Below are 27,705 nucleotides of genomic sequence, written 5' to 3'. Positions count from 1 at the left end.
GAGGCAGTGATTTTTTTGCCTTAAGTTCACGTTTGATATTTAGCTATGGTTAGTGTTGTACATGCTCTTAGAATTATAGGCTGTCTGGCATTTCTCAAAAGTTAAAATGTGCAGAAGTATGTGTATTTTTGCAAGCATAGTGTATAGGCGTTAGGATTTCCAGTTAAGAATTGTCAATGACTTTGTTTTCATGTCACTGTTTCTTGTTTGACAAAGGGGTGAGAGATCCTGTGCTTTCAGATGTGTGAAATAAAGAGAATCTCAGCAGTAAATAGGAAATAGTAATGTGTGGTGCCTGGGATATTGGATGATTTCATTTGACAATCTTCCATCCACTTAGATATGAGTATATTGAGTCACTTTTTCAATAAGTTGTGTTGTTTCTGTGACCTCAGCATCTGAGTAGAGCTGTGGAATTCTGGTGCTTTGCCTTATGGATTTATGTCCAATGAAAATGAGGTTATGTACATCAAAGCGAGAATTTGTAAAGGTTGAGAGCTGATATCTTGGTTGTACTGACTGTACTAAACAGAATGGCTAAGGAAGTTGACTTTTAGAATAGTATAGCTAATGTGTAGCGCTGGTTTTCTTGGGGGTAGTGTTAGAGATACATTCTAATACTGACATACTTTGTATCTGTTTTTCAGGTCTGAAACAGACTTTATTAGCCAGTCATGTTATCAGGAATCTTCTTGCAAAGAAAGTGTACCACTACCTCAGTCGTTTTATTCAAGTCCTAGCATGAGCAGATTAACCTATGTCTCTGCATCTGACAGTACCCTTAAGAACACAGCTGTAATGCATAATCCGGAGACATATTGGGTAAGAAAATCTTGAACTGTAAAAACATATTAATTCCCCTACTTTAAAACAAACAAACAAGACAACACTTCCCTCTCACCCCTGAACCAAACCCTTAAATGGTCAAAATAATTCAAAATTAGAAAAGCTGTAAGGGTTCATAACAGTTCAGGAGATGCTGTGCATATGGAGAAGGTATTCTGATTTTCTCCCACTCCTATCTATTTTAGAAATGTAATTTCTGAAATAGATTGTGTTAAATGCACAAAATCTAATGAATAGAAACATAGTAAAACATTCAAAGAACTACTCACTTGTGAAGAAAGTTAGAGTTGGTGTATTTTTGCCCTTTCATTTTTTCCTCTATTTCTTTATAAGTCATTCTGTTTCTGGAGTGCAGTTGGGTATTCCAGTAGTAGTTTGCAGGATCTGTATCTGCTTTCATCACTCCTGAGGCTCAATTTCTGCTCAGCTTCAGCTATTAGGAGAGTACTTTTCCTGCTTTTTTTGTCACAAGAAATGTTTATAAATGCGTGTTTTGGCTTTCAGTTATTTTTTCAGGACTGAAGCTGTCATTTTCTACCTCCGACAGTTGTTCTGACAGTTCTTACTGCTTTAGCAAAGAGTGAACTTTGAGAGCAAAACTTTTGTTCAGACTTGCAATATTATGCTGATTAAGATAATTGACATTCTTTTATGTAAATCCATGGGCCCTTTGGAATCTGGAATCTTTCTTCTTATGCCTTCCCCCCTTCCAAACTGTGTGGAAATGTGGATGGAATTTAAAAACAGAAATGCTATCTATTCTTCTTTTATTATTGTTTTTTAATTTGCACAAGATGATTCTTTTCAGAACTGGTGGTTAGTGAAAGCTTGATGAAGCCTTCTCTTCTGTCTAAAGGAAGCACCAGTAGCAATGTTCCTTCATGCTTGAATGCATCAGGAAGAAGGAAGCATGTGTCTGGCCTATAGCCCATTTCGTTCTAGGTCTGTTGCATAGGGAATTATCTTTTTCATCCTGATGTTTCCAGTGGGAATCGCAGTCCAGTAGGAAGGAACCCAAGGGCCAATTTAAGCGGTATTTGCTTGTAGTCTTTGCTGGTGCAGCATCAGCTCTTGGGTCTGTTTCATGTTTGAAATGCGTATGGTTCTAGGTTCCTGTCATCTCATACAAATGGATTACTCTTGATGCAGTCATATAACTGTCTGCATACTAGTTTGGCCCTTGGTCTTGAAAAGATGTTACTGTTTGAGTAGTCTTTGTTCCCTAGGATTGTTCAACAAGGCTCAAGTACTTTGCCAAAGTTATACATTTGTATTATAAGTACATTGGTAAGTCCCACTTAGAGCACAACAGTATTAGTTTATTCCTTTGGGTTAGTGATCTTTTATGCTGAGAGGGAGTCTGAGAGATCTTAATCTCATTTGTACTTGTTAAGAGCCACTTTCATGTCTCTTGCTGAAAACTTCTTATAGATAGGACTGTTCATATTGGTGTTATGTTCAGATCTGAATACTTACTGTGGCACAGTCTGCTTAACCAGTAGCGACCACTCCTTTTAACGCTAGGGTCAGGTTGTCAAAGGTGCATGATTCTCAAATTTTTTTTGTTATTTCTTGTTTGGTTGATTTGAGCTGGTGAGCCACCTCACCTCAAGCAGCGCCCGAATGCCTTTTTTAAAGGATTGTAACTTGCAGCTTACTTTCCTACAACAATCCAAACAGCTACTTTTATTGCTGAGGATATTACATGGTATGGATTATCTCTTTGGTCAGCTGTCCTGACTGTGTCCTCTCCTTACCTCTTGCCACTGCCAGCCTACTCTCTGAAGCGGCAGAGTGAGAAATGGAGAAGGCCTGGATACTATGCAAGTGCTGCTCAGTGATAGCTAAACCACTGGTGTGTTAGCAATGTTGTTTTGCTCACAAATCTCGAAATAGAGAGCCACAGGGCCTGCTATGAAGAAAATAAACTCCACCCCAGCCAGACCCAGTATACCTAGCTAGAATGTGGCTTTAGAGAGCAAACAGGTTGAAGTTCCAGGTTTTCTTTTTCAAGGTGAAGAGCCACAGATGTTATAAAAGCAGAACTTCAGACAAGACTTGACAAACTTAATTATATTTGATGGCAGTACAGATATTAAGGTCTGTCGTCTTTAATGTACCCTATTTGCTTTCCTAAGTTTCCTAATACTGCATATTTGTTTACTAGGGTGAAAATGCTGGTGAACTGAGCACAACAATAATTCGAGCGAGCCCAACTCTTTCTCAGGAACAGACAAATGAAAATCTGGAAGAGCATGTGTGTCAAAGAAATAGAAAAGAAGCACTGCTTAGCACCAACCAGAAATCAGAAGAAAATGAAATTGCAGGTCTTCAGAGAAAACTTGATGATGTACTGGGTCAGGAAGTGTCCAAAGGTTTTCCCAAGAATGGAAAGCAGCTTGCATCTATTACTTCAAATGTAGCAGCAAATCATAAAAAGCTAGACCATGTTAAATCAGCTTTACCAAGTAAATTCTGCATCTTTCAGCCACTTTCTGTTAATCTTGATGCACAAGAATTGTGGCCTGATCAAACAAGCAGAACACAGAGACAAGGATTACCGTCCTTGAATACATTACCCATATATCCTGGATTAAGCACTTATATGCCACTCAGTCAAAACTCAGCTGGTGAGCAACATGTTCCAATTTCAAGCTTTAAACCCCATGTCACTACTTCTGAGAGTCAGTCTTCTGTTCCCACATTGCTTACAGGGCATTCTCTTGCAGCAACTCCATTTGCACAACACCACCTGGGAAATATACCATCTACTGGAAATACAGTTTTGTCTCAGTTTCATGGCTGCAGCTCTGGAGGTTTTGGCCTTCCAGCAGGGCTTCCTTGTTCTGGTATCCCAGCAGGACATGTTGAGAATCCAGTTATGGTAGGAATTCCTTTAGGTCCAAATATTGGTCCTGGCCCTCTTGGTGCAGCTTCACTTTGTAATCCACACCCTACTTCCTGGAACAAGAATATCTTAAATCTAAACTCATGTACTGGACAACCTCTTGGAACTGGTAGAAATGAATGGGAGTTGACAAAGTCACCTGGTAAGTGTGTTTTTAGGGTGTGTTTAAATTACAGCTGTAGGCAAGAATGGAGATAGTGATTATGCTAATATTATAGTAAATAAAATCAAAATGACTACCAAGTGTAACCACAATTATCCTTTATGCAAACCTTGTTATTTAAAAAAAGGTATTACTAATTTTCCTTATTTAATGATGTTTAATTCGGGGTCTATTCTTATAGTCCCTCTAATGGTCTTAAAAACAAATTTTCATAATCAGAAAGAATTTCAGCATTCTTCAGCATTCAGTGGTTTTGTGTTCATTTAAAGGAACTCTAATAGGAAAAAGAGAGATCCTAGCTGCAGTTTATGCTAGGCAAGACAAGTCATGCTCTAGAAATTCAGTTGTATTTTACCTGGAAAGTAGATGGCATTTCAGTCTCCACTATAACTTGGTGTTAGTGGTCAGTTAAGCCAAAACATGGTAGGAAAGTGGGGGGCTTAAGATTTTCTTTGGTTCTGAAGATTAGCTGCCAAGTGCCTTCTGTACTTTCTGGTATTTCTCTGTATTAGCTCTTAACCTAAACAATGCAAATTAATGTTTTGTTTTAAAGACTTCATTGAACCTATGATATCTTTTTCTTTTTTTTTTTTTTCCTGGCTAATTCTTGCAGACAAAATGTCAAATTTATCTGAAAGAATTATTTTGACTATTTCAGAAAGATTAAAACCAGAAATTTAGTAAAATATTTGAAGCAGAATTTCTCTTTGATAATTGTTGAATACCACGCTTCAGCAAATATCTACTGTAAAAGTACTTGGTATTTTCTATAGCAAAAAATGCCTCAACACCTTTTTAGGTAACAGTTTTACTCTGGTGAAAAAATGATTTTCCTCTTTGGTCAGTGTAAATGCTCCAGAGTTGTTAATAATATTTATATTCATGTTTCCCTGATTTGGGCTAGTACTGATTAAATTGTGAGCCCTGAGAATTTTATATAAGGTGTGTATATACACGCTTGGTGGTTTAGTATCTGCATGGGATGTGATATTTCTGTAAGTGTTTTTGTTCACAACAGTAGGACTCCAAGTAAGATGCAATTTAGAAAAGACTGAAATTCTGAGCATCAGGCTCATGGAAAACATTCTTATGGAAACTGTGGGAGTCAAACATTGCCTTGCCATAATGAAGCATTACTTAAATGAGTTTATAAACTTGATGTTGTGGTGGCCTTGAGTGCTGATTTGCTTCTGAATACTTGGAACCAATAAAAGCATATTTTCTTCCAAAGGGCGTGTGAAAGTACCAGAAGAATTGAAGTTCCCTAATGCCTGTTGTGTGGGAATTGCATCACAGACGGTTCTTAGCATTTATAATCCAACTGAACGGTGGTTGCAGGTCGGCATTGGAATACTCAGTGTTTCAGTTAACGGGGAAAAGGTAAGAGATATTTTTTAATAAAACTATAAGAATAATGCTATAATCTTACCATTGTCCTGGCTTCAGCTGGGATAGACAATTTTCTTCCTAGTAGCTGGTACAGTGCTTTGTTTTGGCTTTAGTCTGAGAATAATGCTAATAACACATGGATGTCACTTGCAGTCTGTCTCTCCTGCTTGAAGATTATCTACTAGTATGTTCACAACGGAAACTGGAGAAATCTGCACTAGGATTTACTGGTGATCTCCATCCACTGACCTACCCAGTACTCCTCCACATTCCTCTTCCTTCCATCTTTGTTGTCAGAAAGCACCAAGTAGAACTGGCTTTGTTAATTTAGTTGATTTGTTTGTTTTGGTGCTGCTCTTTCTCAAAAAAATCAGTGGTTTATGTATGAATTAATTTTCAACCATAATAAATACTATAATACCAGTGTTAATCTTTCACTAGATGCTAGATAGAAACCCCAGCTGACTTACCTTTCAGGCTGACTTATCTAAAGCTTTAACTTAAAAGAAAATGCCTACAGGTGAGTGAGATGGCAGTGGGACATGAATATGAAGGTGAAGTAATTAATATTGAGCAAAAAGGTATATGAAATGTCTGTGCTGAGCAGTGGTGCCAGATAAATGTGGTATTTTGAAAGAAGCCATCCATCTGGCAAGAGACATTTTGTGAATGACAGATTTTGTTTTTCAGATGGATCCTGTGAAGTATCAATGTCTGGTTTTCAAGAATAAAACCATTGTAGGACCCTATTCTACCAACGATGTGAAAATACTTTTCTTACCTTGCCATTCGGGGATCTTTCAGTGTATTCTCAATGTTTCATCTTGGCCAGTTTCTGCAGATGCAGAGACAATTGTTCAGGCAGAAGCTTTGGCAAGTAGGGTAGTTCTGACAGCTGTCGCCGAAAATCCTCATTTAGAAGTGAGTATCTGCTTAATGTGGGGGTTTGTGTGTGTGTGTGTGTTTGGGTTTTTTTTGTGTTGATTTTTGTTGTGCTTTTAGTTATTTTATGAATACTTCAATGACACTGGAAAAGAATAGGAGTGCAAGGTTGTTCCTTAAAGGATCCTGGAATATCAGCGTGGGGAAGGACTGTAGGATAATGTTTATGAGAAGCTTCTAACTATCTGGGAGGTTTTAGTTATGGAAAAGCATCTAGCTGGAAATGAAAGATTCTGTCTGAAAAGAATAAATTACTTTTCCGTTATTAAAAGAATAGATGAGATCTTAAACATCTAATGCTTTCTGATCTGCTATGTTGGATACCATCAGGCATTAAAATGTAACAATCCCCATTTATTTCCAATTTTAAGGATTTGTTTATTCTTTACATCAAGTAGCCTTTGTCTTGGTTTGTTATTATTGGCCACTTATGATCCTAGAGAATATTTTTTAGTTTGGACTAACTGGAAATTAAAAGTGGATGTATAAAATGCTTTGCCTTGCATCTTATGAAGGACTACCGGGTGGGAGACAGTGTGACATAAAGAATTAAACCAGGCTTTATGTAGTCCTAAATTCAAGAGTATTGACAGGCAGAAATGGGTTTGATGGTACTTTTGGAGGTGAGTCTGTGGTGTCACTGATGAAAGTAAAATTTTCAGTCATTAACCTCAGCTAACTTATTTTAATTTTTTTTCTCTTGGAATTTTATACTTTAATGACTTTCTACTTTAAAGTAGTCTGCTAACTTGCTTTGGGCTAAGTAGATGCTGTAAAGTAACGATATTCTAGTTGAATACACATGAATGGATGCAATTTTTAATGCTTCTTCCATAAATTTTAATTTAATGATAATGTCTTTTTCATACATATTTTGGCAAAATCCATCATTCTTCATGTTCTTCGTGATGTAGTTCATTCAATCTTGCTTCATATTTAAATTAAATTAAACCTCTAAAGCTCTATCTCTGCATGTTTTAGCATATTCCTGGGATGAGAAAAAGTGCCAAATAAAAGCTGTATTTTGCTGAACATCATGACACTGAAGTGTTCCTATGCTAGCAAAAATTAACTACTGCTTAGTTAAAATGTTATTGTAGCAAGTTAAAAGTGAAGAAAATAACTAAAACTGGCATTTCATGTTTGCTATCAAGAATCATAGTTTACGCTTATTTCTGTTCTAAATTAGCCAAAATAATTTGATTGTGTACTTGATTTTAGTGCATAAATATTGCACTAAGACTTAATTGATGGAGGCAAAATATGTGGGAGATGGCAGATTGCATTCAACACCTTTTGATATCAAAATAAATATGATTCTGAGATTCTGTCTACCCCTGGTAGAAGGTGTGTATTGTATGTTGGTACAACATTAAGAGGATGGAATCCTTACTTTCCTGGTTCTTTTGTATAGTAGTGTAATTTGGAGGTATTCCTTCCTTATAAGTTCTACTTTGCCTTAAAACCAGGTGGAAACAGGAAAAAAAGATTATCTGGATTTTGGTGACTTGAATTCTGGCAGTTGGAAGGCTCTTCCACTAAAACTTATCAACAAAACCCATGCTTTTGTGCCAATTAGGCTCATTATTAATGCTGTAAGTATAAAATCTTCCTGTACATGAAAATTAACTTCTTGTGATACTACATCTTAGTACCAGAACACTTTGTTATATGTCATTATGAAATATAGTCTGGACACTATATGTAAGGTTCTGAAGAAAGCTTTTGATTAGTCAGGAAATGAATTGTTTTGTAGGGTGGTAATCTGATTCTGCTATATATTGGAACCATCAAAAATGGTTCTGGATAGGTGTGGTGGTTTGAGGGAATTTGTTTTGGGGTTTTGGCTTAGCCATGGACTGCTGCTTTTGTGTTGCCTGATTTGATAGGGTAGGGCAGTAGATAGCACAAGGATCGTGTTGCCTAAACCTTCCCTCTGAGAAGCTGGAGATGTAGGCTGCTGTTCAAGTAGAAGAGCTGGCTGTTCAAGGAAGCAGCTAAAGTTGCTTCCTGTGAAGGTTAACATTCTCTCTTCTTCTGCAGGAGCAAGAGCAGTAGTTTTAACTCTCTGCTTTGTCTTCCACTAGACAGCCAGCCTGTGTTATAAGCTACAGTATGTTCCTCTCTGCATTTCTGTGGCAATGCAGATTTCAGGTGTTCGGCTAGGCTGGATGTTGTTTCCTGCTGTGGGAAGAGCTGGTCTGGTTTCCTTACATGGGGAGACAATGAAAAGACCGGCCTTATGTTAAGGTGTATCAGGTTGTCTTGGTGACTAGTGAGAGTTGGTCTTGAATAGATCATTTTTTCCAAACTACTTGGATTGTTCAAAATTTGCCTTGCGTTTCTTGGCTTTGTCAGCATTATTGTTAGTGAGAAGAAGAGGTTTAATGTTCTAATACTTTGTTTCTTTGACAGAATGCAGTAGCTTGGCGTTGCTTCACATTTTCCAAGGAACCAATTAAACCTTTGAATGAAAAATCACTCCAAATGGATACAGTTTCTCAGATAGCAGCTCCATCAGTTGTAAATCATGTGATACATGCAAGCTATGATGGGCAAGTGAGTAGTGTGTAATTGTTTGGTTCTTCCTGTTACTTGTTCTCTGAAGTGGTGGTTCTGAATATCTGAGTTCACAGTGATGATTTTTGGGGAGTCTGCTCATTTGAACAGTATAGGTTTGTTGCTATAGAGGTTTGGGTTTACATTTTTGTTTTGTTTTTAGTTATTTTTTTTCCTCCTTCTCTTCAGTAATTTTCTCCCTCCTATAAGATGAGTCAACCAATTTCTTTTTCAGGATCCTGAAGCTTTAACAGTTTGGGTTCTGTTCCATGCACCTAAGAAACAAATTTCTTCTTCAGGTATAGCAATTTGATTTTCTTTTCAACTGAAACAAATACGAATTTTAATGCATGTATGTGTTAGAATTGCAGCAACAGGCTGCAGACTTGAAATTAAATGGTCGATCTTTGGTTTGTGTGCCCTAATATTTTGGGTATTGCATTCAGTTTTAGTAACTGACAGAGGCAGAATAGTCACATGTCTTAATCTCTTAGATGTTAACAGGGGTATTTGTACTTCAGTGTCAAACTGTACAAATTGGGTATCTATAGCAGGATGTGTGGAATTTGCTTTACTACTTTTGCTGAGGGAGTTAAATCATCACTTAAGAAAATGTATTGGTTGCAGAATAAATAAGAAACTTGAAGAAACCTCTTGACTTTTTCTGGCTTCCTAAATAGTAAATAGTACATACATCAACTAGTTTGGCTAGATTTCATTTTGTTTTGTTTTCTTTATGGACAGCTTCAGCCACATTTAACAGGAAGATTAAACTCTTAAATAACATCTTTTGAGACTTTATTTTAAAGTAAAAAAAGCTAATTGCCAGGGTAATGGGAGAGCTACTGTCAATATGTTAAGATTGGACAGTAGCTTAAGTGAGACACACAGCCATAGAAATGGCCTTTGCTGCTAGCAGACTTGCTTGCTTTTGTTAATCATGGAATTCTTCCTAGATTCCTTGGGTCCAGCGGATGAGTTCTTGGCAAGAGTTGATGTGGAAGTGGACAGTCCAGGACCTAGCAGTGTGATTAAAAGTATTCCTCTTCGAGCAAGAGCTGGAATAGCAAGGATACATGCTCCAAAGGAGTTACAGGTTTGCACGCGTTAACAATGCATGTTTCTATAATGGTTTGCCTTTCCTAGTCCACTTCTATTGTAAGGTTTGGTTTTATTATATACGTACATATACATGCACACTTCTTTACTTTTTCCAGACAATACGCCTGTCTACTACTGTGGGTTCAACAGCCAAACAGCAGTTGCCATTGAAGAATGCTGGAAACATTGATGTATATTTGAAAGTTAAGGTAGGTTGTCGTCTTTTGAAATCATGAGTTTTGTGCCATTACTGTTGTATTGAAACTAGCGCTGAGCCTTGGGATCCTAGCTCAACTGTATGGTTTGACAAAGGGTTACAAGTTTACATAAAGAGAATGAAAAATAGCAAAGAGATTATCTCACATTATTGGAAAAATCATATGGGGGTTTTGTTGCTCAGTTTCAGTTACATTTGTTTTAACAACATATTATTATGATTTTTACAAATAGGTTTTAACAAGTGTATGTCAAATATGTAAAAGTAGTGAATCCTGTGCTGCACAGGAGATACTCATTACCTAGTTGAGTAAAATTCATTTAGATACTAACTGGATACTAACTGTTACCAGTAATAGTTGGTACCACTGTTGAGAGAAGTGATGCTACTTCACTAGTGGTGTACCATTACTGTGTTGTACTTGACTGTTAAATTCTTTAAATCTCCTGGTGGCCCCTTCAATGTTGTATACACAGTTGCTGTTGGAGGTATTTGTATCTGAGTGTCCAATTTCAGAAGAGTTTTACTACTGCAGGGCTATGGGAAAGTTCTGAAGGTGCCAGGTGTATTTGAATTGTCTGACTGCACGTAAAACAGATACACAACCAAATTGCGCTGCATGTGTTAGAAATGTTTACTCCCTTAAAATAAGTAACCAATCCTCCGTTTTTCCCTTGCCCACTTCCAGACATCAGATCAGGACAGCTGCTTTGCTGTTGAACCTCGAGATCTTTTCCTTCCTCCTGGAGAAGAACGTGAAGTGACTGTCTGCTTTGTTCCAAAAAATGTAACGACTACAGAAAGGTAACGTAAGTGATTTTATGCTGCCTGTGTTAAACAGAGCTACTTTTGACCTTAACGTCATGAACAAATTGTAAGTTTTCAGTTCTGTTCCTGAGAGTCCTCATTCATTTTAAAGTGGATTTCTGTGAGGGTTCACCTGTTCATGGGTTACCTGCCTCTTTTGCTGTACACAGTTTAACGAGTAGCTAATATTTCCCACCACAGATGAACAGATGTCATGAGACTGTAAGTAAATAGAGTAAGACCCTGAAGCTCTTCATACGGCACTTGTTCCTAAAGTACATCAAAACTTTAAAATACTTATCTTCAGCAGCTCCTTCAGTTGCTTCCCTCTTACTTACTCCACTGAGACAAGGGAAATGTTACTTCCATGTTGCATGTGAAAAAGCTTAAGCACAGATCAGGGTCAAGAGTATTCATTAATTTTGGCTGCTGTAATCAAATGAAAGTTCAACTTTAAATCCTGTGCAACAAAAATGTACATATTCCTTTTGCAGATTAAGTGTTCGTATTTTTGCACATTAACACCTGTCAAACTTCATTCTGCGAAATAGGCTTAATTCATTCAAGTGACCATTCTGGTGTCATGTTGGAGTTTTTTGGCAATGGCAAGGGTCTGACTCATTTCACGGGAGCAGCTTTTCCTCTTTTGTTACATGTTTTCAAGCAGTGTTCAAGGCCAGGTTGGATAAAGCCTTGGGTGGGATGGTTTAGTGTGAGGTGTCCCTGCCTGTGGAACTAGATGATCTTGAGGTCCTTTCCAACCCTAACTATTTTATGATTCTATGATTCTATGTTTTCCTGTTTCTGCTATAATAGAGCAAGAGTGGACAAAGAAATCTGACCAAAATATGTTCAGCTTCATTATCTAGCTTAGCTAGGCTTACCCAGTGCATGATATTAAACATCTGTGCTAATGACAGTATGAACCTAATGGACAGACATGCAAAGCAATTAATCTTTGCTTTTTCTATGACCTTATGCATAACTGCTTTGCTTTACAGGCTCAGGGTACTCAGTAGGTTTGGAATCTTTGCAGTCCACTTACAAGTGCTGCCAAAATAAACTAATAACTGACTAATAAACTTAGTGGCACCAGCTACTAAGAAGGAGAAAAATGACTGCTACTGCTGAACCCAGGACACTAAAGCAGGAACAAGATGGGATGCAGGGCTCTGTCAGTAGGCACCATAGGAATTTAGTGACAGATAGAGTGGAGATTCCCGAGTTTTGTTCCTGGCTCTAAGTTGGCCTGTAGTATAACATTAGCCTGTTCTTTAAAACCTTGATTTCTTTCCTGCCCTATACCTTTTTTCTCTCTTGTTTCTATTTCTGTTGTTTGGTTTTGTTGGTTTTTTGGTTTGGTTTTTTTTCCCTCGTATTTCAATTTTCAAACTTCAATGCAGTTTTGCAGGTGTTTCAAAATGCATCTCTTTAATCTACACAGAGGCTTTCCAAAATCAGTCTGTCAAAATAATCAGCAGTTAGCATGGGCAAAAAAAAAATTGCCTAGCTTGTAGTCTCTGAAAAACTTTTTGAACCATTTCCAGATGAAATACTTGAGAAGATTGTTTGTGGCATGCATATTTACAGCCCAAAGGATTTAAATTTTGCTATGCTCAGTGGTGTTCAAGGCCAGGCTGGGTGGAGCTTTGAGGAACCTGGTCTAGTGGAAGGTGTCCCTGCCCATGGCAGCGGGGTTGGAATTGGATGATCTTTAAGATTCCGTCCAACCCAAACTGTTCTATGATTCTGTGCCTAAAGATGGCCTTTCTCATAAAGCTAAAAAAAAGTATTTGTGTTTTGTTGTTAAGAAGGTAGGTTAAAGAGGCCTATCTATATTTTTTCTCTCCAGTTTTATTATGTTTTCGTCAGATAATCTCATTCTGTGATTTAAATTTGTTTACTTTTAAAGTTCTTTGAAAATCCTTGTGCTGCCATCTGGACCTCAGTATGAAGTGGAGCTAAAAGGTGAGGTGGTGTCTGTGGAAAATAGACCTCTGTCAACAGCTGCTGGCTACCCAGACATCCCACCCATTCTATCCAACAAGCAGTTCATTGCCTGGGGTGGAGTAACAGTTGGAACATCAGTGTAAGTATAGGTTGGGAGGTGTTTATATAGAATATCATGTTAAGTATTTTATGTTGCAATTTATGAAACTTCCTATTCATGCTGATAATGCATAGGTAATAAACTGTTTAATGATTCAAGTGAGAGAAGCAGTACCTCACAATTATTTTTTTTTGTGTGCAAGAAATCTTTGGAAACAAACTGTGATCTTGTTTGAGCTTTTTGTATTCTTCAGGACTCTCTATTTATCACTGATAATCTAAGATTAGTGTGTTATGTAAGTAGAAATATAGTGGGAAGTATTTTCCAAGTAAGTTGATGGAAAACTTCTATTGGCTCCTTTGACACCTATCTCTAGCTAACATATTCTGTTGTTCCAAGAGGTGATTTTATTTTTTTCATGAAATGACTTTAAAATGACTGTCCCATTTCAGGACATTTCCATGAATAAATGGATGCAGTTAATTCACATTTGCTGCAAAATATAACTAAACTTCATATTTTTCAGGCAGCAGAAGTTAACTCTAAGAAATGACTCTCTATCTGTTACCCAGCATTTAAGACTGTTGATAAGAGGCCAGGATCAAGACTGCTTTCAGGTAACTCTCATGAAAATTTGTCTTTAGCATTTATGACAATTATCAGGGTATGTTTATAATAAAAATCTCTTTGTCCTGAAGTGTTGTTCCTTTGTAAATGTCAGTGACTAGCAGGCTGTGTGAGTATGTGCTCCTGAGACTGCCGGGATGCTCTGGTAGCAGAGCTTAAGCTACACTGGCAACCTTGGGAACAGCTGATAAGCTGTAGCACCACAGAGTCAGTACATGGAGTTATCTGTCAGTGGCCCTTCTTGCAGGAGGGGTTCTAGATCTTGCTGCAGAGGACTCTGTGTACATGAGGGAGGAGGGAAATTAAAATGGGAATTAGCTTTAGGAATTATAACTAGAGTTGGCGGTTTGATTGTTTTGTTTTGTTTCTTTTTCTTTTTTACATAGCCCACATACATCCCATTTTCCCCTCAGGTGTTCAGATTTGGTATCTAAAAATCTTAACATTGAGAGAGAACTAATGAAGTGCTGGTTAAGTTCATCTGTACCTTACTGTGGTTGAAGGCAAAAAACTCTGTGGTCTAAACTGAAAGGCATCAGTATGCTTATTGTAGGAATATAAAATATTTTGAACTTGGTCTTCTTTATTGCATATTAAGCACTGCAACTTTATATACCACTGTTAACTGAGTTAATGCAGATTTTGAATAAGTTCATTTTGGGTTGCAAGTGATGTACATCTTACCTGCTATGTGGTTTTGCTGTGTAGTCACTTACTTCTGATGTCTTTGTTTTTATAGCTGCAAAGTATATTTGGATCAGAAAAACGCTTAACTAGTAATTGGGAACTCAAAATCCGTCCCAAAGAAGATACTAACATATACTTGATATTTGCACCTACTCGAATAACTTGCTTCTTTGCAAAGCTGGAAATCAAGCAGCTGGGAATTCGGTCGCAGCCAGGAATTAAGTTTACTGTAAGAGTTCCAACCTAACTTCTAATAGTTTTAAACATACATTTTTCATACTTATTTAAAATCTAGGACAGATTCTATCAAAAACCCGAAACTTTCCAAGATATGCGGTATGTGTATCTCCGTACTTGTTACAGATTGTACAGCCGCTGAATTTGTACAGCTTGAACGTTAGTCTCAATTTTGCCTGTAATTTTTCTCCTTGTGAAGGAAGAAAACTTTTATGCACTATATTAGTAGTAGCCTAAGAATTTCAACTTTACAACTGTCAATAAATCTGAACTGGTCCTGTTAAATTATGGGTAGGTCTTTAATTTTCAGTAAACTTAAAAGTTTGAATAAATTTAGACTTCTTTATTTCTTGCAAATTTTTTTTGTTCAGATTTTAAGCATCTTCATTTGTCTTTCTATAGCTCTTTATATAGTTTACCATAGTTGGTAAAGAGGTTTTAGTAAGAAGCTTAATTTACTTTGAAGTACTCTGTTTTTTTGTGGTTTTCATTATTTTATTTTTTCTTTTTCTCCTGTACCCCAGATACCTTTATCTGGATATGGAGGAACAAGCAATATAACTCTGGAAAATGTTAAAAAACTCTCAGGTAGTTACATGGTAACACTGAATGGATTATTGCCTGCAGGATTAAGGAAAGCTTCCTTCTGCATAAGAAATACAGGTTCTCGGGCTGCCTATGTTAAAGCATTGTGCTTTGCAAGCCTACAGACAAAAACAGTTATGGATCCTCAGGTAATGATGGTATCTCCAGAGAAGTTTGTGCTAAGAGAAGGAACACATGAAGTAAGTATAACACCCAGTTCTGAGCAAGTTTTATTAGTTCAAATTGAAATAAATATTATCATTGAGAATGTGTCTGACTAGCTCCTTACTGAAGTCTCACTTGTGTTAAATCCTCTCGCTTGTATTGCCTGAATTTCTTGACTCATATTCCAAATGTTAGTACTAACAATAAGATTTTTTTTTTTATGTTGTCTATTTATTTTATCAGGTGATTACTATAACATGGAATCCAATGGAGGAGGAAAATACCTTCCATAAAACAAATTCATTGGTATCAACAGTATGTTTTTTTTGTGGAGATGAAGTTTCTAGGCAGCAGTATCGTAGGTAAGTTGTACTTAGCTATTGTAACAGGTAAATCTTTAATGAAGAGATAAAACTAGAGGTGTGTGCTACCACGAGTATGGGTTTAACATGCTTCCAAAAATAACAAGAGCAAACCCAAAGACAGTGATGATATGGAGAGATCTAATCAGTCTTGCATCTGGTAGGGTATTTGGTGTTGGTTTAGTTTGTTTATTTGTGGTTTTGTTTACATACTGTAGCTAGTTAAGGGTTTTTTTCTTTTTATGTTCTTGAATTTGAGTTTGTTGGGTTTTGGGAAAGATTTTTGCTTTTTTGAATTGAAAGAGTTATGTTCTATTTTGGTATTAGTGTCCAATGTGTACCTAGATCTTACTTTTAAAGAAAAGGCTCATGAAAGGAGTAGTACTGAGATTCAGTAGCATTAAGTTTTGAACAGGATTTGCCTCTTGGTTTGATGAAGACAATGTTTGAGTAGATGTGTGTGTGAGAAATGACGTCCGCATATGCTCATAGCACACCGAAGAAATTTATAGATGTCTTACCAAGCTTAAATAGGGGCTGTGTTTCTCTGTATTTCAGTTTGCATAGCTCAGGTGCACAAAAACCGGCATACTCTGCTTTCAGTGACAGAAGTGGCACTTTTTGACTTCTGCTGTGTATGGTATATAGCAATAATGAAAAAAGTTAACAACAGGCAGAGCATTAAAGTGCTAGTGATCATCATTCAGTGCAAAATTTTAGAATGGCAATATTTCACTACTGCTTTTAAATGTGATTGCCTGAAACTTCATGAAAAGTCGTTGCATTTATTGTTATCCAAATAAATTATTAAGTATAATTGAATTTTACTGTAAGACTTTGAATAAAAAGCTTATGGAACAGCTGCCTTTGTAACTTTTTCATTGAAATTGGGCTATTTTAGATATTTTAGAAGATGATCATTACTAATTTTTGTATGAACTCTTGGTTTAGGCAATGCTTGCTATCACTGAATCTTTCTCAAAGGGCAGAAGAGCTTAGGAAAAGCTTTGATCTACTGATCAGCAGTAAACCTATTAAGAAGCTTGATGCACATATATAGGTAGTGTTGGAAATTTTTATTCAGACTCTGGACACTGTATATGAGTGAAATTACTTGTTGCTGATTTTATTGGTCAGCAGGCATGGCATTTGGTTCTTGAACATGGTGGTCTAGTTGGTTGCTTTTTGATGGAAACTTCTCTAAAATCTCCCTTGATAATTTGAAACAGATGCTTATTTCTTGAAATGACTGGGTACTGTAAGCCAGTCAAACCCATTCTGTAACTGTGTACTAGAACGAGAACATGATTTGGGGCTTAAGGGCAGGAATGTAAAATGAGTAACCTACCTAGCTCGCCAACTTATGACTCAAGTTCTTTACCCCAAAAATACACAGTGTTAGCAGCCTGATAAGTAGTTTAGGCCTGAGAATTAGTAGTGCTGAGGTATCCTTTCCACCTCCACAGCTCTGACCCTGTCTGAGTGACAGGTTTCCTTTTACTGACCTGTAGCTTCCCATTTTTCCCAGACTATTTTTATCCCTATTCCTCCTAGTGTTTTCTGCCCTGTCGGCAGTCATGCTCCTTGGTTCTATGTTCCTGCTGTTGACTGGCACATGCTGCCACTCTGCTGTTGACTAGTCAAATTTTCCTCTCAGAAAACTTTCAGTCATGACCAAAATAACATTCTCCTGCTTCCTGTGGTGACTGAAAAATCACTCAGATGCCTGAGGTGCTTGTCAGAAATCTAGGTAGGTGTGACTGACAGCAGAGAACAAGTGTCTTGTAAAGACAAGTGTATAGTAGCTATTATTTCAGTGGTTGCTTTCACTGTGCAGCAATAGAGGAGGTATTTCTTTAATCATTTTAAGATTATGGAAAGATTTCTGTTTTAAACAAATGCTCACAGATTTGAGCTTAGTGTATTCAAGAAATAATAAAGTTAAAATTATGCTGGATTCATACCAATCTTATCAATCTTTTAAAATTTTATTTTCCATTACTTTGTGTAATTTATGTGTAATTTAATGACTCTTCTGTCCATATTTCTTTAACAGAGCTATAACGTATAAACCTGAGGTAGAAAAACACATAATCCCAGAAAAGAGCTTATTGAGAAACATTGTATTTGATGAAGAATTTCAAGGGGAGCAGCTTGTGACAGAAGGTAAGCCCTATGACTTGTTAAAAGAAAAATATGATATTTGAAAAACGTGCTTTTAGGCTTGAATTGTAGTTATTTTTCCACTGTTTTTTGTTTTGTTTTGTTTTTTAATACAGAAGCAAAATTCTTTATTTGGGTAGATGTATTGGGTTTAAATGGCAAGGTTTTTGGTAGAGTGGGCTACAGTAGTGGCTTCTGTGAAGCTGCTAAAAGCTTCCACCATGTCCAATAGAGCCAATGCCAGCTGGCTCCAAGATGGACCTACTGCTGGCCAAAGCTGAGCCAGCAGTGGCTGACGCTGAGTGGTGGTGGTAGTGCAACTGGGATAACAGACTGGGCGGGGGGAAAGGGTGTGTGTGGAACTGCGCAACAGCAATAGCAGCCAGAGAAAGGAGAGGAGTGAGAATATGTGAGAGGAACAACTCTGCAGGCAACTAAGGACAGTCAGAACTTGGCTGACATCAAAATACACATTTCCCTTCTGTCGTGGTTTACACCGATCCACACAGGTCATCCACTCACGCCCCTGCCCTGACCCTCCCTGCTCCTGGAGGGATGGGGAGGATAATCAAGAGAATGTAACTCCCACAGGCTGAGATAAGAACAGCCCAGTAACTAAGGTATAACACAAATCACTGCTGCTACCACCAATGATAATATTGATAAGAGAAAATAACAAGAGAATATGATACCACTGCCGAACGAGTTTGACCCCCCCCACCTGCCGAAGAGAGACTGTGCCCTTCTGGGTAACTCCCAGTTACCTCCCTGGGCATGACATGCTGTGGTATGGAATACCTCTTTGGCTAGTTTGGGTCAGGTGTCCTGTCTCTGCTTCCTCCCAGCCTCCCCTCGTCCCCAGCAAAGCATGAGACTCACAAAGTCCTTGGCCAGAATAAACATGACATTAAAACAATTAAAAACAGTCGGTGTTATCAGCTCTCTGCCCAGGCTGGAAGTCAAAACACAGAGCTTGCACCTGGAGAGCAAAATGGTTCCTGGTAAACCCAGGACACCTTCCCAAATTAATGTCATAATTTTTTGTACTTTTGCTTGTGTTAGTATGAAATTTATTAAAATAGAATGCAGAATATTGTAAAGGCGTCCTTAAAAAAACCAACCAGCCAAAGTCCCAAAACATCAAAAAACTAAGTCTGATTCTTTCCCTAAAAATTTTATGTTTCAAGGTGATAACCTGGTGAAGATACTTGGGTTCTGGAGTTAGGGTTAGGGTTAAGTTGTTAAGCCAGTGTTAGAGCTTAGACATCCCTGATTACCTCCTATTGCCCTATTACCCGAGTTTTGCTGATGATAGCTTTTTTTTTTCTGTAGAAAACAAGGCTTGCCTCATGCATCTTAATATTTTTCTGTCTGTATTTGAGAGTGTACGTTCCTGAACTTGTGAAATACAGCTGATTGTTCTCTGCTTGGTCACAATTTTCTATTTACTCAAACTTATGTTGGACATAAAAGATCCTTCTCCTCTTACGTACTACTTTCTGTATTTGATCAATAAATTTGACTGACTGTTGTTAGCAGACAGATCACCACAAATACGCTTTCAAGGAGGAGCGCTGGAAGAGTAGCTCTTGGAAAAGTAAACTAGGTTATTCTTAGTAATTTTAACAATGATGCAGACTTCAAGCCCTTTTTTACCTTCTTGTCACCCAGTAATATCCACCGTGAATAGTACAATCTTATTTTACACAGATTAGTGTTCACCAACTTCTCAGTGGGAATATTCACATATTTTTGTTACATGTCCTTGTAAATTGGATACTTAGCAGGAGCTAGTAGTAGTGCCTAGCATTAAGAAATGCGGTTTTTATTTTCTTTTATGTAAGAAGCTGTTTTTTAGATGAAAAGTAAATTGTTTTTTCAACATCTAAATGCTTTTTTTTTTTTTTGCCTTATAAGTGAAAGACTGTTAAAGAGGTGATGTTGAAAAAAAGTTCAAAGAATAGAATGTTTGGGTTCTAATTGGCTCCATAGACTGTTTTGGTCTTCTTTCCCCATTGCCTTAATCCACATAGGTACTTGAAAATCCCTGGCAGTGTTCAAGGCTAGGTTGAACGGAGACTTGGGTGACATGGTTTAGTGTGAGGTGTCCCTGGCCATGGCAGGGGGACTGGAATTTGACGATCTTAAGGTCCTTTCCAAACCTAACTATTCTATGGTTCTATGAACCTATTAAGAAATTGCATACTGAAGTTAGTGTTCGAAATAGCATGATGTCAGTTTTTCACCGATCTATACACAAATACCAAGAATTGTCCCTGGTATCTGCTATGCAGCAGAGGAAGTAATAGTTGGATAAAATGTATCCTGTGTGGGAAGTGTTCAGGTCTTCATTCTGTCTATTCAACATAAAATAGCTCAAAGCAGAGAAGAAAACTTTGATTTTTATTATTAAATATTTTGATGAATCATTTCAGTATTTTTAAGTCATTGTCTTACATTCCTGACCTCTTGGATATTTACAGGTACAATGAATTCAATAAGGAAGCGTTAGGTTGAATAGACTGAGTAATTGAAAAATAACTTATCTCAAGTTGAATTTCCTTCTGTGAAACCTTAGGAATTTATTAGTCTTATTTATCAGGGTGAAAAAAAATTAAAACTTAACTTGAATTTGGCATGGAATCAAATTAGTATGTACTCATTTGTATAAAGGTGGAAAATACCTATCTTATAATTAAAAAGTTTTAAATTGGTGTGTATTTAGATGTAAAATGTAAATCTCATGTTAATGTTGATTTGTGCCTGATAACTGAACCTGCAGTAAGTTATTTTTGAACAGTCTAGGGTGTTTTAGTCAAGAGATGATTAACTAGGTCTATATCCTTAATCTCTTTTGTGTAATTTCTGAGTGTTAATGAATTTCTCTATTACTCTCATTTTTAGTATGTGATATCCCACGGGGGACAAATGATATCCATCTTTTCTATGCAAATATGCAAAAGGTTATCCTTTCTGTGGTTGGATGTGCCACTTTTGATCAGGATGAATTTCACCAGTCTTCTGGGCATCATTTAGAGTCAGACAGGTAATGGTAGCTATAAGGCTAACTGCCTCGTAACGCCTAGCTGAAGTGCATCTCTTTTCATTGAAGACTTTGATATCTGTGAAAATTGCCTTGCTTTACAAAATAATGGATCTGATTAATACCTAGTTGGCTCTTCTCACTCTTGTTCTGTACATAGTCTGTTTAAGCTGTTATGATAACTTTCAAACTCTTCCCTCAACTGACACCATTATCTGCAACTTCCTATTCTTCATCTGAATAAACCTGTTTGGCTTTTTTTTTTCCCATAGGCTCTTCCAAAGTGTATTTGTTGTTGTAGTCCTAATAGGACTATAACCATTTCATTCCTTGTAATGAATTCTTGATGTCTGGGGTGGAAATAGACCTGTACTATAAAGGCTTAGTGACCTTTCCCTTGTCCAGCCTTTCAGCATAGTATCTACTATATTCATCAAAAAAATTGTCAGCGCTGAGGCTACCCCGCCCGTGTTGTTCCCTTGAATAAAGCAGTCCCTAATTGTGAGGATTTCTTTGGAGGACTGCCAGAGACCTGGTCTTTAAAATGGACCTGTCACTTAGGCAGATTGCTGTAGCATTTGGAGCCTGAAAAGGGAAAAAGATGTCCAAATCATATACAAGTCCTACTTACTAAGGTAATGTGGCACAAAATCGAAATAAATATGGGTTAACCTTAACACTATAAGGAACACATTTGCATAGGTTGTTTTTTAAGTTTTAATGTTTAAAACAGTAAAAGTTTTAATGTTTAAAGCATTAAAACTTTTCAAGATCCTGTTACCAGGTGAAGAAAGGGTTCTATTGAGTCTGATCTAGTCTATCTAGCTGATTTCTAAATAACAGCTTCCTAGCTTTCATATATGAGCTTCTGCCACGTATTTTGCCACGTATTTTGCAAACAAAGGCGTGAAATGCTAGGTCATGAAGGGATTGCGTTATTGATCTTTCAAGGAGAGACTTAAGAGCTGGGTTTGTTTAGTGTTAAGCAAAGAAGGCTTGAGCAGGGAGAGAATCTTATCTATGTGCATAAATACTTGATGGGGAAGTAAAGAAGAGGAAGATGGAGTTTTCCCAGGAATGTTCAGTGACAGAACAAGAGGCAGTGGACACAAATGGAAATGCAAGAAACTCAAACATTAGAAAAAAATCCATGTGCTTTTTGTAAATGTGTTGTTTTTTTCTGTGGGTGGGTTTTTTATCTTTTCTGGTGAGGATTGTCAGACACTGGAACAGATTGCCTGGAGAGGCTGCAAAGTCTTCATCTGTGGAGAAGTTAGGAACTGGACTAGATAATATACTGAGTAACCTGCTGTAGATGACCCTGCTTTGAACGGGGTTGGGTTAGGTGATCTCCAGAGGTCCCTCCTAACCTCCAACTTTCTGTGACATATGACTTTCATTGCCCTTATTTCTCTCTCCAGTACTTTCTTAATCTGAATAAAATTTATAGAGAGAAAGAGGACTGCTTATTTTAGTACTTTCCAGTCAAAACAATACTTTCCACTTCTAAACATTCTGTGAAAAAATTATGATATAGCTGCTGACTTAATTTCTTAATAATGAAGAATTGAATTAAATTGAAAGCCCATGTAAAGAAGATTGTATTTCATTATTAAATCTGGAGAAATACTAAGAGTAGACTGTTATAATTACTCATGAGTTACTTTTATTAGTACTTTTGCTTAATACACTCTTATTTTCAGATTTGAGAACTCTGACAGACATATCAATACAACTTTGGATGTTCTTCCTGTTAAAGGACCTCAGGGTCCTTCATTGCCTGTAACAACTGATGATCTGGTTCAGGGTAAATCAGACACTCAACAGACTTGGATTGTCAAACCAGAGTACTTAACTTTGACATCTCCTTCTATTGGTAAGTTGGGGTGTTTTTTTTTTTTCCTGAAGTTAATAAAATAACTACTTAAGTATTAAAAGAACTGAACTGCATACCATATATTTAATTATTCTCATTTGTAAATGTGGCTTGGCCAATAATTTTGCTGGAGTAGCTTTACATCTGAATAGTAAACTTGGCTTGGATACAGTTTTTTGCTGAATTGTTAAGAGGTAGTGTGCTCTCTGTGTGTGTTTACGTGTAATATGCACTGCATACCTGTGAAGATTTTAAAGAATTGTGAAAGTAAAAATCGGACAAGAAATGCTTTTATATTAATTGCATCTTTGAATCTCAGACACTTCTGTGACGTTTTGTACATGTTAGCTTTTTATACCTTCTATACTACAGGTGGAACAGCAGATACTGGACATGTTCAAATTGTCAACAATTCTAATAGGATGTTGGCATTTGAGCTTTCATGGCCAGCTCACTGCCTTACTATAACCCCACAACATGGAGTTGTCGAGCCAGAGTAAGTTTCTTTTCATAGATTCCTTTACATGTGAAGGTGTGTTGAGGTTTTGGAGGAATTTCTTTTTAATTTAGGAATTCTGTTAGTTTAGGAATTTTGGTTAGGTTTAGGAGTTTATTTTAGTTTTAGATTATACCCTGGAACTATTCTCATCAGCTGATGTGCAAATCTCGCTTTTATGTATTAGGACTCTATCCATTTATAGCTTGCATAGAGGGAATGTTCTTCTGTCACCTGATGGTGACATTCTGTTGCATAGTTACCTGGAGGACAGGAATTTTTTGAGCCTGGAATTGCTATTATTATTGCATAATTTTCCAGGAGCTGGATGGTTAATGAAGCAGAAGCTTTAAAAATCTCCTCTCACAATGGTTATTCATTTAAAAATTACCTCTGTGTTTAAAACCAGAAAGGGCTTCTCCCCCTCCCCTGGCAACAAACAAACCAACCCCAAAATAACAGTTCTTACAGACTGCTGTTCTTCTGGGGACTTAGTATTTTCTTTTGCAAATGTGCTGATATTCATCAGAACTTGTTTGTGAGGGTGGTTTTATATTCTAACAAAACTGTGTTTTGCCACTCAATCTTTGGCTTCTCAGTATCTGTAGATACAAAAAGGATGACAGGCCAGTGTCAGGTCACCTGTGTCATAATTATCAGGATTTCTGACCACCTCTCACTTCTGAATTTATGGGATTTTTTGTTTTTTTTTTTTAAGGTCAGTTCAGAAAGTCTTTTAAGACCCTATTACTATTCTTGTCTTCCCCAAAAAAGTCTTATGTTCCACAAAAAAAAGGTTTTGTTTTCTAAATTTTGTTTAAGTAGTTTCTTTAACTTGTAAAAGTTTGCCCAAACAGATAATTTCTTCTCAGTCTTGTATCACCATGCAAGATGTAGTGCATTTAAACGCTTAAATGTAGATGTAAATTCTGGGATTTACTGCTGGGGAACTTTCATCACTAGTGAGAACAAAATAAGAGGGCTTTCTGGAAGGGCTATGATATTTGTTGCTCTTTGCAGATACAATCAGTACAAAGGACAATGGTTTCAAAAAGAGATAACAATGAACAACTTTCCAGTAGCTGTGAAAGTAAGAACATCTTGAGTGTCTCAGACGCTAGTCTTGGGACTGTCTGTGGGAAAATGTCTTAAAATCAGGGAATTGAAGGCCTTCTGCAAGCAATTTTTTTGCTGCTTAGTTTTAAAATGTGATACCTTCACTGGAAAAGATTGAGCTGAAACCTTACACACTGGGTCTGAGTAAGGTGGGAAACAGACCCATGGGAACAGCTGAGTTCAGCACAGTAAGCTATTCTTGCCTGGTTTTCTGCTTGTCATGACCACCTCCCATAAGTGCCCAGAGCAGTCATCCTGTGAGGACAGGAGCCAGCCAGACTGCAGTGGCTGGAGCTGGCAGAATTCTTGAGCTGATTTAGGTCAGGAAAGAAGTTCTGATTTCTTAGGAATGGTGAAAGAAGGTTCTAATATCAGGGATTGCCACGCTGTAGCAAGCAGACCACCCCCCGTTTCACCTGGACTAAACCACTCAAGTTCTGTGGGATGAGCAGGCATCTCGTCTCTGAAGGCAGTCTCTGAACTGCCTGAATGTGGAATAATGAATTCCCAAGTCCTACTGAATTTAGCAGCATTCTAAGAGATTTTCTTGTGGAGGTGAACTGAGACTATCCTCGGGCCTGCTGCTGTGCCTCAGTGTTGGGAGTATTGGTAAGTGCTGTGAAAGGAATTGCAGTTTTGGAGTAGGGACTGTTGGAGTCACCAAAAGTTGCAAGAGTCACCTTTTGAAGCTTGTTCTTCCCTAGGCTCTGCTCCTTTCTATGGCACTGAAAGTACTGGGAGGTAGTGTCTTAGGTTGAATATGACTCTTCCAAGAGACACATGCTTTGTGACCCCGTGCAAGTTGATTTGCATTGGAAGTTTGCAGTAAATGTCAAATGCATGCTGGTGGGAACGAGATGATGGAATGCTTTGTGATAACAGTGTGTGTGTACTTAGTAAATGATATTCTTATGAACACAGCTTGTACATGAGAAAGGAGAACCATGGCTGAAAAGATTATGAAAACTGCTGAGACTCAAAAAACCCCCACAATTCTTTAAGGAAATACCAGTATCCTGACTTAATATTTTAAGGTTGTTAACATCTGTTGGTTTGTACAGATGATCATACTGTGACAATGATTATGGAACCAGCTTTCTTAGGGGACTGATGTTAATACTACACTAAATTTTTCAAATGCAAAGTGCTGTGCTAATGACATTTTACATTTATTCATCAGGTGTTGCTTGAGTGCTTTTGCCAGCATAACAACCAATGACCTTTACTTCAGTGATTTTTGTGTTCATTTTTTAAATGCTTCAGGGCTTTCTTTCTCCCTTCCTTTATTTAAATGTCTCTATTATAGAATATGGAACATTATAAATCAGAATGTATGTTCTCAGCGGTCAAATTACCGTGTGATGCCATAACTGCTTCAAGTGAATTTTGACTTTTCAGTGTCCCCTAAATAACTGTAGAAAGCATTGGTAACATTGAAAGGCTTTTCTTTTTTCCAAGATCAGTTCTTCATGGGAGGAAGGAAAGCAAGCTGCTTCCCTGCAACTAGAAAGTTTAAAAGATTCTTGAAATGCAGTTTATGCAGTATACTTTGTTTGAACAGTACAGTTCCCTTCTTGACTAGTATTGAAGCTTATTTTTCTGGAACATGTAGTTATGTCTGCTTTACGTGGTCTGACTGGTTGTAAATGTTAACAATAGGTAAGTTTTACTCTTTCCCTATGACCCCTTAGACAACCATCAATGACAAGTTTATCAAGTGTTAGTGTTAAGTTTCTGAGTAGTAAAGCTCGATAATACATTAGCTATTTGAGTAGCTGAAATTGAACTATCTCTAGATCATCTTCACTTACTTGCTATGTTAAAAGTGCATTCTTTTTTGAGGGAATGGGACTAGTGATATCTGTTGTAGATACTCATTCTAATTATGAAGATTGTGCAAATATTTTATTTTAATTTTAGTTTATTTTTATTTATTAGGAGCAGTACACTAATTCTGGTGAGTCCTAACCCATCACTTGCCACAAAACCTGCATTAATTCCTTGGAGTGGCCTAATCTATATCCATTGTGATAATGGACAAAAGGTTCGTGGCTTACTTGAGAGCTGAAATTGAAACTCTTTTATTTTACTTTACTGGATAAGGTCTAGTAACGTTACTACAATCTTTTAGGTATGAGACGGCAGTTTTGTCAACTTTCATTATACTCTCTAATTTGTAAAGTTCTCTTACAAGAATAAACATAGTTGAGAGGCTGTTGTGCAAATTGAGATTCTTAGTTTGCTTCATCTCTGAAGACATAATATGATGTGAATGTTTACTTGTTTGCCAACAAAAGTGCATCTGTGCACCCACCATTGCCTTATGCATCATTTTCTAAAATGCTAAATATTTATATGTATGAATATATAAAAGTAGTCTATGTAATATTTAAAAAAAAAAAAAAAGAAATTAAAGGAGGTTGTGGGACAAGTCACCATAGCTCCTTTTGAGCTGCCTTAAACTAATCTTAATCTGCTGGCTGACAAGTCTGTAATAAAGAATGTCTAGACCAGGTTCTTGCTTTTCATGCATTTTAATCCAGTACTTTTCCCTGATTAAGTTAAGGCATATAAATAAAACTTATGAAACCAACAGTTTCTTCTTTCATCAGTGTAAAAGCAGAAAGACTCCTTGCTAATCTCCCCCCCAAACGAAATAGATACTGAAAGGATAAAAAGGGGTATCTACTTTCCTTCTTAATGGAGGAAGGTGAGGTATGAAACAAAATTGGAAACTGCCTTAAAAAGACCCCAAACAAACAGGGAAGTTGTTGAAGAGAGGGAATTGAGAAGGAAATGTAGAAAGTGCACGTATTTAACCATGTAATGTTCTGCAATATGAGAAAAGGATTTGAGAGGAAACCTACTAGAGCAAAAGTAGAGAATGTAGCAAACTCAATCCAGTTGTAAGAGATCTGGTAGTTCCATCATGCTTTTGCCATTTCTTGGCTACCTATCTAATTAAGCAAAATGTATGCCAAGATTTGACTAGCATTAACTGAAGTTTTTAGAAGTGCTAATTATGTAGCAAAAGCGAACACAAAGCTCCTTCTGTTTGAGGCAGCCCTGTTCCCATTCTCTGCAAGCAGAGAATATTGTAAGAATTTTCAATTGAATTTAAGTAGTTTAAGTTATTATTCCTATTGAAACAAAATGTCTAGATAGCAAACTTTCAGTAAATTTTCCAATTCCCCTACATTTGGCTCGTCCTAAAATCTTTAAACTTTGTGAACTGAAGTTAGTCTCATACATTAAATCACCAGTTCTTCTCCTTTGTTGGAATGTAAAACTAAGCAGCATGAGCTCTTAGACATTAGACATCTTAACATTAGACATTAGACATTAGACATCTTAACAGCTCAAGGA

The 27,705-nt window shown here is 37.1% G+C and overlaps 1 protein-coding gene across 1 annotated transcript in view; it reads left to right on the top strand.

Annotated features, from left to right (window-relative positions):
* CEP192 (centrosomal protein 192) overlaps positions 1-27,705 on the top strand; it is a 79,383-nt gene that overhangs the window by 35,359 nt on the left and 16,319 nt on the right. The window contains exons 27-46 of the mRNA XM_065669137.1: positions 648-822; positions 3,014-3,896; positions 5,149-5,297; positions 5,997-6,227; positions 7,718-7,843; positions 8,664-8,807; positions 9,043-9,106; positions 9,764-9,903; positions 10,025-10,117; positions 10,814-10,929; positions 12,845-13,021; positions 13,509-13,599; positions 14,349-14,525; positions 15,058-15,318; positions 15,527-15,645; positions 17,702-17,811; positions 20,713-20,854; positions 22,555-22,727; positions 23,100-23,223; positions 26,278-26,383. Of these exons, the coding sequence (XP_065525209.1) occupies positions 648-822; positions 3,014-3,896; positions 5,149-5,297; positions 5,997-6,227; positions 7,718-7,843; positions 8,664-8,807; positions 9,043-9,106; positions 9,764-9,903; positions 10,025-10,117; positions 10,814-10,929; positions 12,845-13,021; positions 13,509-13,599; positions 14,349-14,525; positions 15,058-15,318; positions 15,527-15,645; positions 17,702-17,811; positions 20,713-20,854; positions 22,555-22,727; positions 23,100-23,223; positions 26,278-26,383 (3,601 nt within the window). The remainder of the gene's footprint in view (positions 1-647; positions 823-3,013; positions 3,897-5,148; positions 5,298-5,996; positions 6,228-7,717; positions 7,844-8,663; positions 8,808-9,042; positions 9,107-9,763; positions 9,904-10,024; positions 10,118-10,813; positions 10,930-12,844; positions 13,022-13,508; positions 13,600-14,348; positions 14,526-15,057; positions 15,319-15,526; positions 15,646-17,701; positions 17,812-20,712; positions 20,855-22,554; positions 22,728-23,099; positions 23,224-26,277; positions 26,384-27,705) is intronic.

The sequence above is a fragment of the Lathamus discolor genome, chromosome 2, assembly GCF_037157495.1.
Source record: "Lathamus discolor isolate bLatDis1 chromosome 2, bLatDis1.hap1, whole genome shotgun sequence".
Classification (NCBI taxonomy): Eukaryota; Metazoa; Chordata; class Aves; order Psittaciformes; family Psittacidae; genus Lathamus; species Lathamus discolor.
Note: the sequence above shows the minus strand (reverse complement) of the source record. Positions and strands in the feature narration are given on the sequence as shown.